The following is a 13763-nucleotide window of genomic DNA, read 5'->3' on the forward strand; positions in this document are numbered from 1 at the left end:
GGTAGCTGTAAGAGGTTAATACCTATAATGATAGTAATAATAGTATGACAAATTATGTAATTCAGTATATGAATTCCTTTTTCAATTTTTACAATCTGTATTTTTACATTTATGTGTTTTTCCACCTTATACATGCAGACCAAGCTGTCCAGCAAAAGTGGTCATTACAGGGGTTGAGACAAACCATATAACACTGCTGGGGATGCTTACAACAGTCACCTTTTATTCATACAGTTTAAACTATTTTCCAAAACAAAAAAAGACCTGTTACTGAAACAGCTTAAAAAGTGTTATACATACCATACATGGGTTGAATTCAGAATGATTTGTCAACCAAAAATCTAATTTTTTTTTGCTTTTTGTAATCCGATGATGCCACCATTGGTTTAGAAATTCAACCAACCAAGCTGTCAATTTCACCTCATGTTGTTGCAGAAAAGAAATTTCATGGCCAGAAATCTTTTCTTTCCAGGTCACAGCTCATGCGCATTGCTTTTTCGATTATACAGTATTTCTCACATGATTCTCCCATCATTGATTAGAAATTTGTTTGTTTTTTAAAAAATTTCCAGCATGCCTGATCACTCAAATTTGATAGTTGCACGAAAATCGGCCATTGCTGCGGCTCCACTAATGATCGAATTTCAAATGATAATTGAAAATTACAATTTTTGGAAAGAAAAGTCGTTTGGAATTCGACCCACATATGGCCGGCCTTAGCAGGAGTTGGGCTTTGATTTTTTTTTGTCCCTGAAGTAAGGTCTCTCTAAAACAACATGTCCACCTAAGACTCCCCTGTCCCAGTGACAACACTGTTGTGTACTTTCACTGTAGAATGAACAATGTTGTCACCTTATTAATGGAAGTGGAAAAATAACATATCTACTGACAGTATCATCTGGTAACTGAACTATCTCAGTAGGGACACGCTGTGCAAGGGTCTTTTCAGATGGGAGCACTTTGCTCCGTCCAGCAAGGGATTGCTGAGCAGACCTCTGCTGAATCGGAGTAGAAATGGATGGATGTCACTTTTGTGATATAAGTTCCTATTCTATTTTTGTCCGTATTTTGACAACAAACTGGCAGACCCGTGATGACTGTATGGGTGGCTGGATGTAAACAGACTTTTGTCTGTTTATATCAGGCTACCTCAGGTCCACCTCGCTTAGGTCCAGAAACCTGGAAAAGGATGGAGCTTGTTTTTTTTTCTGGACTCGTAGGTAGGCAGATGTATATGGACACAAGTCCATTTACATCTACATGCCTATAGACCTGCATGGAGCTTACAATTAGGTTTGCCTGAAAAACTGGCCGGTGGACCTGATTGAAAAGCCCATGTGAAAGGGGCATTAATGCTACTGACTGCATCCTATATTTCATTCTTTATTTTCCTCAGAGTTCCACTTTAAGTAACAGGTTTGGATTCAAGGATTAGGGATTGCGTTTAAGGGTCACATTAGGATTAGAGGGATTGATTCAGTTAAGTGTTGGGGAAAGTTGATGTCTGATAATAGGACTTCACAAATCCAAAGTAAAAGACTGGCTACACTTTAGTCATCCAGAGACACCTTTTATTAGGCACATCTTTATGGGTGAAATGCATCATAAGGACATCATACAAAGAGTTTCTGTTCATGTTTCCCGAATTAATAAAATTACCATTGTCCATAATTTTTTTTTTGAGTGCAGCCATTTTTTCCTATATGGAAGAGGTTTGATTTGCAGTTAGCACTGTATAAATCTACACCTGTAGTGATAGGTGTGAAGGACCATCATTATTTCTGCTCTAACCTGTCAGGAAGATTGTTGGAGAGCCAGCTTTCCAACAATTATTTACATGGTAATCTCCACTTACACCCTCCTTCTAGAACCAAGTAGGGTGAGATGGTATGTTGCCTATCACTGCTTTCATTTAGGGTATAGGAGTCATATATTAGAGCCAAAGAGGAGCTTGCTGTATGAGAAGCAAAGTTCCTACTTATGCCCCGTACACACGATAAGAAAATCGTAAGAAAAAGTTCGCGGAACCACTGATCGAACAATTTTCTCTTCATTGATGAGCAGGATGTTTTAACCGATAACGATATTGTGAACGAAAAAATCCGGTTTCTATGCGGTGGTATGACGGTCGTACGAAAAAAATCTATCAAGCACTATCATGCATGAGCGGAAACAGAAGATGACTCGGATGTTTATGTCCAAGGAATTTTCGTAAACAAAAACGAAAAATCCAAATGTTAAAAGTAGATTTGCCTAATGAGATAATGAAACCAGAATTCTGCATATTATATTTTTGTGTATCACTATTTATGTATATAGATAATGTAATAAACTATATTCTACTCATTGCTGTTAATTGTTATGTATATCACTTGTTCTGGCCGGAAGGGGCGTGGCTACAAGGTCACACGCACACTGCATCATTTCCACTTGTACAGAAGATGTCAACACTACCTATTGCCTGATGAACGATTCTTTTAGATTGGTTAATGTGGGCCACGATTTCGACCAACGAACGAACAAATGCCTCTCAGTCGTCAGATGACCAATCAGTCAATTTTCTAATCGTGTATTCCCACCTTTAGCCAAGTCTGGAGTGTGCTCAGTATGACCACACCCAGAAGGGTAGGGTCCCTTTAAATTTTCTGCCCTCCATAACAGCTGTGATCAATAGTAAATGAATACAGAACTGAGGACCATTCTTTATGTTAGACAGGGATGTTTTCCTCTCTCACTGTCCCATGCTGATGAGTGTGTCAAGCACAGATCACACAAATTAGAAAATTAAATACTCGCAGAGAAGAAATCCAAACCAAAATGTACCCACCTTATTCTAATGGTAAGCAGGCTAATGACATGTGTTGCAGAGAGAGTGTGAGGGCTGTCCTGCTGATATCTGCCCATTTTGCACTTTTAGATGGTGAGATTTGAGTCTGCACCTCTCCCACCATTGGGAAATTTCCCCATAGTAGATTGCTTCTCCTCCTCCCCCACAATGGTGAAATTTCCCTGCAGTAGTTTGTTTCTCTGTTCCCCGACAGTGGTAAGATGAGCAAAGTTTGTCCCATGTCCATCCACAGTGGATGGTAGCAGGATCCCAGTGAGGCGTGTTGTGTCATTCGTTTTCTGAGTTCGGAGAGCTCTATATAGTGTCTCTGCAATGAAAATAGGGAGAAGGGAATCCAATATCGGAACCCTTGCAAGTGTAAAACATATATTGTCTGGCACCTACATCCTTAATCATAAATACTCAAACAAAGCACTCTCTCTTTCTCTTTTTCTCCTCTCTCTCTCTTTCTCTCCTCTCTCTCTCTCTTTCTCTCTCTATTTGTATGAGATAGTAGCTGCATATGCTGTATATGATAATCAATTCCTGATTTATTTTAAATAATGTTTTAACATTTCTATTAATAAAATGTAATATGTTTTTTACATATGGAGTTGTAGTACTGTGAAAGTCCTAAAGTTTCTTTCTATTTGGTTGCTTTGTTTGGAGCACTATATAGTGGTAAGGTCCTGAACTGTTCTAAGACCCTGGTGGATCCCATGTCTGCCATTCCAATCTTTTATATCTTTTTCGGCTGTTCAGGAATCACAAAGCTGCCATTTTTACCAGCCTGGCCCTTGGAGGCCATGTCTATTCTGTGTGCTGACTCTCCTGGTGTAGCACCGAGGCATGGAAACAAACTCCGGCCACCTGCTGACACAAAAACTTACATGTCAGTTTTATGTTTGGAAAGCTGAAGAGCATGAAATTGTGATTTCACCCGTCTGGCGGAGCTTTGTGTATTTCTGCTGTGGAACAAGAGATAGCACAGAGAAAAACACTGCTGACTATGATCACCCGATCCCATCTACTGGTCACATCTATGCTATGGTCACTGGATCCCATCTTCTTCTTGCCACAAATATGTTGTGATCAACGAATCCCTTATACTTATCACAACTCTGCTATGGTAGTTAGATTCCTTCTGTTTGTCTCAGTGATGCTGTGATCACTGGATTCCAACTACTTGGGGTATGGGCAGAAATTCCAGATGACCATCCAGTAGCCCACGGGACCCCAGCTATCCCCAATGCCACCTCCCCCCGGTTCAGTCCTTCAGGTGATCATGGAATGTTTCTGGTGCCTACATGTCTGTAAAAGAAAAGGTAGGTTTGGACTCATGCAAGCTCTTATGGGGTCCTGATAACATAAGCTTTTACATGCCCTTTAACGGTCCTAATAATAGTGGCTAGCAATAACATGGACTGATACAGGCATCTCCATAGTCCAGATAATGTAATATGGGGTTCTAATAAGTGTATATATGAGGTTCCAATAACAGTGTATATATAGGGTTCCAATAACAGTGGCTAATACAGACTCTTCGGGGGTCCTGATAACATTGTCTCATACAGACCCTTCTGTGGGTGCTGGTCCAAGGTCCCAGTAACAGTGACTGATACTGGCCCTTGTGGGTCCCAGATAACTGTCTCATACAGACCCTTCTAGTGTTCAAATAACATAAGCTAATACAGGCCCTTGTGGGGTCCTGATAACTGTGGCTAATACAGGCCCTCCTGGAAGCCCGATAACAATGACTGATACAGTCCCTTTTGGGGTCCCAATAAGTTGGGCTCATATAGGCTCTTCTGAGGTCCTGATAGGACATGCCTTGATAGCAATAATCCAGCTTGCCCAGAACCGAGCTGTAGGATAAAATGAAGCTTTGATTTCTCAGTGTTTCTGTCTTCTCATCTGCAAGCCCGGCTATGGCACCTGATAACTGGGCCTGTTTGCCATGGCTTGGCTCCTTCCTACAACTGTTGGCCTAGAGTACCTGGTAACATGGATAGAGTTGACTGCCTTGGCTTCTGATGAGTGGACATGGTTCAGGTCCCTTCTGCAGGCCTTGGTGTATGATGGTCAGTCCTATAGGGGTTTCCTGGTGACTGTCAGGCCATGGTGGGATATTAATATCCACAGAGTAGTGGAGGCTTCTCGTCTTGCACAGGATAATAATCTTGCATCGCTCAGCGCTCTGGACATCTGCTTGTAATTTTTTGCTTTATGGAGAAAATAGATTTAGAGAAGCCTCGAGCTGCTGTTCTCAGTGATTTTTCAGGCGGCTGATTGAATGCACATGATGCGCGGCCCACAGACTCGCTGTGTTTGTGTGCGCGAGGATTTCACCCATAATACTTATTATCTCATCAGCGCCTCTATGTATTCTGGAATTATTTGGCCCAATACAATTAATTCTATTAATTAATGGTGTTTCTTCTTGCACTGAGGAACCGCTGCTAATGTTTACCCGGGGTCCCCAGGGGCTTCTCTCCACACACCCAGACAGTCAGATAAATACAAGCGCAGGATATGGAGAAGCTGCCGTGGTTGTCAGCTGCCATCTAGTGCTGAAGTGAAAGAGTGCAGGCAGAGAGCCACAGCAGCTTACTAATTCATTGTTGTGTTTTCTGTTGTCACCAGAGTCCCAAAAGGAGGTGGATGAGGAGAACGTTGGACGATTTCTTTCCGCAGTTCTGTACCCTGATGAAACACTGCTGAATCGCTATGCTGCCATGATCTATACCAGCTCAGACAACGGCAAGATCTTCGAGGAGCTGCCAGGAGCCGACATGTGTCACAGCTGTGCAGAGAAGGTGACAAACTGCTAAATGCCCAGCCAGCCGTCACAGAGACTGAGCACTGAGTACAAATGTCACTGCCTGTCCGCACAAATCTCAGCTCTGACTCCCCTATAGTAATGAACAGGAGAGTAAAAAGAAAATGTATTCTAAAATGAACAATTATAGACTCAATTCATTAAGATGGATGAATTACTCTAACTTTATATGTATGCTAAAATGTTAAATTCAAAATCAGAATAATTTTTTAGGTTTAATTTTTATTTTCTGGCAGTTAAATGCTTAATGTTGTATTTCCTCATAAATCTTTATTTAACCCACAAAGTGTTGTATGGGGGGAGATTTACTAAAACTGGTGCACTCAGAATCTGGTGCAGCTGTGCATGGTAGCTAACCAGCTTCTAACTACAGCTTGTTCAATTAAGCTTTGGCAATAAAACCTGGAGGCTGATCGGTTTCTATGCACAGCAGCACCACAGTTTGCACTCTCCAGTTTTAGTAAATAACCCCCTCAGGCTAACATAGTTGCTTCTACAGGCTAAAGAAAAAAAATGCAAACCCCCTGTGTAAGCAGCATTTTTTTATACCCAGTGTGCATGGACTCTTTATGAGAGAACCAATGTTTTTGGATTGTGGAAGGAACCCCTTCCACACAGGTGTTGTCCATGGAGAGAACACACTCCATACACCTACGGTTTGGGGAAGGAACTTAAAGCCTGGAGCACCCAGAGCTGTATGGCAAAAGTAGAAGCCACCATACTACCTTTCATCTCTTGTTCAAAGCTGGAAATATTGCAAAGCCTTCAGATCCTATATGCTAAAATGTTAAATTCGAAATCAAAATAATCTCTTAAGTGTAATTGTTATTTTCTGTCAGTTAAATGCCGAATGTTGTATTTCCTCATAAATCTTTATTTAACCACAAAGTGTTGTATGTGGGGAAGATTTAGTAAAACTGGTGCACTCAGAATCTAATGCAGCTGTGCATGGTAGCCTATCAGTTTCTAACTTCAGCTTGTTCAATTAAGGTTTGAAAATAATACCTGGAAACTGATTGGTTGCTATGCAGAGCTGCACCAGATTTTGCACTATGCTATTTTAGTAAATAACCTCCTTTATGTCCATCTGGAATGGCTCCTTATCCCTTCACAGATGCCCAAAAGAGCTCAGTGATTACTGGCCTGTAACCAGTGGTACTTTATGGAATATTCCCTGCAGGAATCTATAAAATAATAATAATGTGGTGATAGCATGTTAGGGTCTAGTGCTGTAAGCACGCTGGTGCTTCATTCTTTAGGGACACCAAAGATGGCTCCATCTGGGCAGCTCTATGGTCAAGGCTTCGTTTGAATCTTCCAATAAGTGTGAGCTGTGTGTTAATGCTGCCTGGTAAGCATATAACACAGATGGGACATCAGTCTGTCTCAGGGTGTGAGAAGGGGGCGCTCAGTCTTAGTGATCAGCCCCCCCACATCTCTCAATCATCTCCTCCACAATACTCTTTTTCAGGAGGAATGATACATTTGTTGTACGTTTATTCATATAAAGCTTTCATCTAGACAAGCAATCCTACAGCAGCCTGATGGGATCCATTTGCTTGTTCTTCACTGGAGCAGCTAGGCACTACCAGCTGGCCTTGGAAATCTGTGTTTCGTGGGGCCAGGCTGAAATCCAATCCAATTCCATATGGGATCTTCATGTTTAGCAGTCCCTCTGCATGGTCCTGCAAGTTCTTGTCACATGATCATGTGCTTTGAAGAGTTCCCAGACTGCACATTCACCTGCCTCGGAAACTAGTGTTTCCAGAGCATCAAATTTCCACCAATGAAGCAGGTGGGAAAAATTTGGGTACTGCAGCTACATCTGGATGTTGAGCCGGAGCCCTGAGTCCCCTGTATGCGATACAGAGCTCCTTGCTCAATTTTGATTGCCAGTGATGGTAACACAACATATTACCATCCCAAGCATCACAATTGTGTATTCTTTGCCTTGTTCCTGGACTTCTTGGCCTATCCAGCAACCTTGATGGTGAGATCATTGTTAGATAGGGAATTGAAGGCTCCAACTTTTGTGCCCGGACTGCTGTTGAGATCCAGGAGGGGGCTGTGAAGATTAAGTGATTAAATATGCAGAGAAATCCCCCTTTATGTGTTTATCATATTAATGATGGCCTTGCTCTCAGCCGCCAGCTCTGGACCATCTATAGGAAGCCACCGATAGGATGAACGCTTGTTGTTAATTAAAAGAGCATTAACCCTAATGGTCTGGGAGGCTGAGACGTCATTTATAGAGCGTTGCTGTACACAGGCCGCTCTGCCATAACAAATGAAGCAATCACAAGAGAGGAAAGGACAATTTACCATCCAATCATTATTTTATGGCCCGCAGCGCAGGCTCTGATACACAACCTGAGTTAGGATGGAAAATCAACAATTACCTTATTTATGTAACCTACAAATGAGCCTGAGACTTAATTGCTTGTAGCTTCCTTTTACAGGCGGCTCGGGATGATGATCAGTTGTAATAACATCAATGATTAACATCGACTTTTTGCTGCACACAGTGACATCACATGGGGGGGCATTGCTGCTGACTTATGACTTGACTGGAGTATCACGGCCATTAATAACCTGAGAATATACTGCGCAGAGGGGAGTGTATGGCGCTCTTCAACCCTTTCCTGATATATCACTTGTAGAACCACAATTTCCAGTAGACATTGGCAGCCACTGACAGATGGGGATAGTAATTTGTTGAAGGCTTGTAGGAATGAAGAGTCTAATCCACCTGGCTGCCCAGGGTCTGGAATGGAAGTCAATAATATATAACTGGGCTGACGTTGTCCTGCCTGCAGTGTCACAAGTGGCCCTAAGGAGCTTAATAATAGCCAGTGGCAAAAGGTTGCAAACAGCGATGGCTGTTAGTTTCAGGGTCTGGAGAAGCTGATTATCAAACTTTATCTTTTCTGTGAATAGAAAAAGAAACCCTTCTCTGCACAGACTATGCTGTAATGTTATCCTGAGACAAGATGGTGGCCAGTTCCAGAGGCTTTGAGCAGGAGTGGACAGATTTTTACACTCTGTGGCCCACCCTTAGATAAAGCTAAAAATCATCTGCTAGCAAATTCATTACAGAATATTGCTTGGTGCTCACAGGCGATTGTGATACTAAATTTGCCACACATATAGTTGTATGTAGCACCAATTGATAGCACCAATTTGAAACATTGGGCTATCATTAGTGAATAATCGCTCTTACATTCAATATGCCACTCTCCAGTGTTCCCTATGCATAGTGATTAATCATTAATCGCAGGCAATTTTAGTAACATGTTAACATTAACAAAAATGGCCTTTTTGCGCATAGCCTAAAGCTTTGTACCTCTTCATTTCCCCTTCCCAAACACAAGTTGGTTCTTTGAAGCGGTTTGTTACCCAGAGCACAGGCCTCTGAATACCCATTTTTCACTGCTATACCCAACAAATGTAACACGCCATGGACAATTAGCATTAGATAAATGTGTCCCTTAGTCCAGGATTTTCCTCCAAATCACAGGCAGTCTTTTGGTTCTGATAACCTCCATTTAACTGCTACAAATTCAGTTTGCAGTACTGTCCTGAAATGAGGGATATTTTTGGGATATGTGATGGAATGAGATGTGTGAATACCTTCCATTTTACATTATTCCCTTGTGTTGCTTTACAAAATTTTCATCATAACCTGTTATTATAATGCTCCAGGTTGAATGGTTAGTTCTGGAGGAGCGCTTAGACTCGGATGCAAAAAAAATGTTTTCTGCCCCTCCTTCGCACTAAGGGCTCGTTCACACTTGACTTATTTATAACTCTTGCCAAACGCCTCTATAGCGTTTGACAGGCATTTGGGAAGCGTTTTTAACGCTCCCCAAATGCCCTATGCGTGTTTTTGAGGCGTTTGCCAAGCATTAAAACCGCACCACAATTGCCTATAATGAAGTTAAATGGTATTAACACTCCGCAAATGCCTCGCAACTGCCTTGCAAACGCCCTGCAAACGCCTGCCAGGCGTTTGAGGAACGTCACCATAGACTTGAATGGGAGGCTTCAACTCCTCCTGACTCCACATGAGGTGTCAGTTTTGCCGTGGCGCAACGCTAACGCTTCAGTGTGAACAGCACTGTGTGCTGCCATGTGCAGAATTTTCATAGGCGTTTGAGAAGTGTTAAAAAAGCTTCCCAAACACCTGTCTGATGCCTGCTAACAAAACTAGTGTGAACGTAGCCTAAGAGACACTGACTAGGGCAGCTATGGAATTCTAGAATTTTCACGTAGCTGTTATTAAAGGACAAATAAAGGTCTGGAGTGATTCATATATGTTAAATATGGTACAGGAAGCCCCACTGACCACTTATGTCATTCCAGTTTTTGGGACATTCCAAAAATGATAGTGACAGCTCTTTGGATCTCATCTTGAGAGTTTACAGCAACAGATTCCAAATGCAAATAGCACACTTGAAATGAACCCTGGACCTTTTATCTGCTCATTGTAATTGGGATAATGAGGGAATAACACACACCTGGCCATGGAACAGCTGAGAAGCCAATTGTCCCATTACTTTTGGTCCCTTAACAAGTGGGAGGCACATATGCAAACTGTTGTAATTCCTACACCGTTCACCTGATTTGGATGCAAATACCCTCAAATTAAAGCTGACAGTCTGCAGTTAAAGCACATCTTGTTCGTTTCATTTCAAAACCATTGTGGTGGTGTATAGAGCCAAAAATGTTAGAACTGTGTCGATGTCCCAATATTTATGGACCTGACTGTATGTGTTTCCTCAGAGTAAGGAGACTCCAGAGTGATCATCTTCCACTCTTTTATCTTGCAGACCCTTCTGTGTCCTCACAAATTCAGGAGGAGTCAGCTGATTCACCTGCCCCAGAACTGCACCCACATTAAAATCTGCCGTCCTCATGTGCACCTCTCTGCAGTGCAAGCCAAGCTGTGAGTATTGTAGTGAGGTTAATGCTAAAGTTTTCCTCATTCCTGCCAATTACTGAAACATTATTGAAGATTTAGGCTACTTTCACACTGATTATTATTATTATTATACAGTATTTATAAAGCGCCAACAGTTCGCTTAGCGCTGTACATTACAATGGGAGACAGAATATGCGACAGTACAATAACAATACAATGCGATACACGAGGGGTTCGAGGGCCCTGCTCCTTGGAGCTTACAATCTAGGAGGGAGGGGGTAGTGGTACAGGAGGAAATAGCTGTGATAAGCGGCAAAAATGCATATGCATTTTTGATGCATTTTTATCGCATTTCCAGTGCTTTTACAGGACATGTGACTCAGAAATGCAACATAGATGCGTTTATGATGCATTTTTGCCTCTATTTCTATTGATTTCAATGGAAGGTGCATTTTTGCCGTGCTTTTTTTACTGCAACAAACCGACACCAAAAATGCAGCAAGCAGGATTTTTAAAAATGCATCGGACCCACACCGGATCAATGTGAATAGTTCTATAAGATTACATGGTCACAGATTTTTTTAATGCAAAAGCGGAAGAAAAATGGATCAGTGCGAAAGCAGCCTTACTACTTCTTTCCGTAACACAAGCAGCAGTTTGAAGTGGATTTTGCCTTTGTTTTGAGCTCTGAGTGAGAACTTTACCCTCTGTGTCTGGGGCCAAATGTCCCAAAGCAGCTGCTGCCAGGTGCACAGCCTTCTGGGAAAGACAGCATGAATTAAATTAAGATGTATTCAACACACTTGTCTGTCATGGCTGCGATGTGACTTGCCCAGACATGATTGCAATGTCAGCAGTGACATTAATTGAGTCGATTAGACAGTGTCAGGGCCACTTGGGAATAGACAGGTGAGATGAGAACAAGGCAGATATTGATTAGTGTCATTAAGAGCAGAGCTCTGAATTCCTGCAGGTTTTCCTCTCCATCACTTCCACCAGAGTGTCACAAATAGTGACGATGACAGTCACCATGACTTTCTGATTTTTTTCCATGTTGATCTCCAGGGAATTGTATAGTTCAGGAATTTGGGTAATTCCCATTCATGAATTGTACAATTCTCTGGCTTTCTGGTTTTACATATTCTAGGATATCATAAACATATGATTCTCAGCTGATCTGGCAGACCTGTGTGATGACTTCCAGGCCAGCTGATCCTGCGAAGTGAATTGATCATAGGGAATGGATGTTCTCATACAATCACTTACATCAATAAAGTGCAGCGTTAAAAATGTCAAGATGAGAAATGTATAAATGATCCAAAATTGACAGTCCGTGCAGGTCTAGGTGAAGCTAGTAGCAATCACGACCCAGTGTCGGTGCACCCAAAGTGAAATGGTAAGAATACGCACTCACCACATGCGTAAAGTTAATACGCATTAAAGCAGTAAAGGTCCCCTCTAGGAGTTAGATGTGGTCCTGGACAGGGAAGATCCTCCCTCTGCATACAGGTGGTGCTGATGGAGCTCTCAGATGGTGGTGGAACCAGTCAGCCAGAGGCCCCTTTAAGGGGTGGGTGGATATGGAAGCCTATATGCCAGGAACTCCCCTCTCTGGGTACTTGTAAAGTCCAAATGGCTCTAGAAATCAATTGCATCTGCCCCCGGCTGAGTGCTGGCTCTGATCCCAGTTATCCTGCTCATAGTCCCCCTGGAAGGATTGCACGCCTGGACTTCCACCTTGCTTCGCTGACACTCCTTTCTAGGACCACATCCCTGTCCCTGTCCAGGACCACGTCTAACTCCTAGAGGGGACCTTTAATGCGTATTAACATTACACATCTGGTGAGTGCGTATTCTTACCATATCACTTTGGGAGCACCGACACTGGATAGTGATTGATACTAGCTGCACCTAGACCTACACGGACTGTCACTTTTGGATCATTTATACATTTCTCATCTTGACATTTTTAGCGCTGCCCTTTATTGATGTATTTGATTGATGAAGGTTTTTTATTGGTTACCTTTTGTGCAATAGCTGCTATCTTTTTGAGCGCTCACTTTTACATTCCATTTCATACAATCACTACCATCCCCCAAAGATAAAGCATGGACACAGATATTACAGGGTGAGCGTACACTTTTATTGCACAATGTTTCTGCTGGGGGACCATTCTGTTCTAAACTTATGTCCCATATTGTTATTATTTACTTGAAGTATCTGCACTCATTTTTTCAGTCTTCTTACAGTTGCAAGAAAAAGTATGTGAACCCCTTGGGATTACGTGGAGTTTTGCATGAATTGAGCATAAAATGTGCTCTGAACGTCATCTAAGTCACAACAATAGAAGAACACAGTCTGCTGAACATAATACTACACAAACATTAGATGTTGCCATGGTTTAATTGCACATAACATGTAAACATTCATAGTGCAGGGAGGAAACAGTATGTGAGGCCCTAGCTTAATGACTTCTCCCAGAGCTAATTGGAGCCAGGAGTGAGCCAACCTTGACTCCAATCAGTGCGATGATATTGGATGTGTTGCTGACAGCTGTCCTGCCCTTAAAAAACACACACCTGTTTTGGGTTTACTGGTTTCAAGAAGCACTGTCTGATGTGAACCATGTCTCGCAGAAAAGAGCTCTCAGAAGACCTACAATCAAGAATTGTTGACTTGCATGAAGCTGGAAAGGGTTACAAAAGTATCTTCAAAAGCCTTGATGTTCATGTGTCCACGGTAAGACAGACTGTCTACAAATGTAGAAAGTTTAGTACTGTTGCTACTCTCCCTAGGCGTGGTCGTCCTGTAAAAATGACTGCAAGAGCACAGCGCAGAATGCTGCATGAGGTAAAGAAGAATCCCAGAGTGTCAGCTAAAGACCTACAGAAATCTCTGGCACATGCTAACATTTTTGTTGACACATCTACAATAAGGAAAACATTAAACAAGAATGGAGTACATGGGGGGACACCACGGAGGAAGCCATTGCTGTCCAAAAAGAATATTGCAGCACGCTTGAAGTTTGCAAAAGAGCACCTGGATCTTCTACAGCACTACTGGCAAAATATACTGTGGACAGATGAAACCAAGATTGAGTTGTTTGGGAAGAACACACAACACTATGTGTGGAGAAAAAAAGGCACAGCACACCAACATCAAAACCCCATCCCCAC

General features: G+C 42.2%; 1 protein-coding gene across 1 annotated transcript in view; it reads left to right on the forward strand.

Moving 5' to 3' along the window:
- LOC149440306 (uncharacterized) overlaps positions 1-13763 on the forward strand; it is a 142565-nt gene that overhangs the window by 106790 nt on the left and 22012 nt on the right. Inside the window, exons 12-13 of the mRNA XM_089658798.1 lie at positions 5471-5643; positions 10496-10611. Of these exons, the coding sequence (XP_089514924.1) occupies positions 5471-5643; positions 10496-10611 (289 nt within the window). The remainder of the gene's footprint in view (positions 1-5470; positions 5644-10495; positions 10612-13763) is intronic.

The sequence above is a fragment of the Staurois parvus genome, unplaced genomic scaffold (genome assembly GCF_062004578.1).
Source record: "Staurois parvus isolate SC_StPar_1 unplaced genomic scaffold, SC_StPar_1.0 ptg001095l, whole genome shotgun sequence".
In the NCBI taxonomy this organism is placed as follows: domain Eukaryota; kingdom Metazoa; phylum Chordata; class Amphibia; order Anura; family Ranidae; genus Staurois; species Staurois parvus.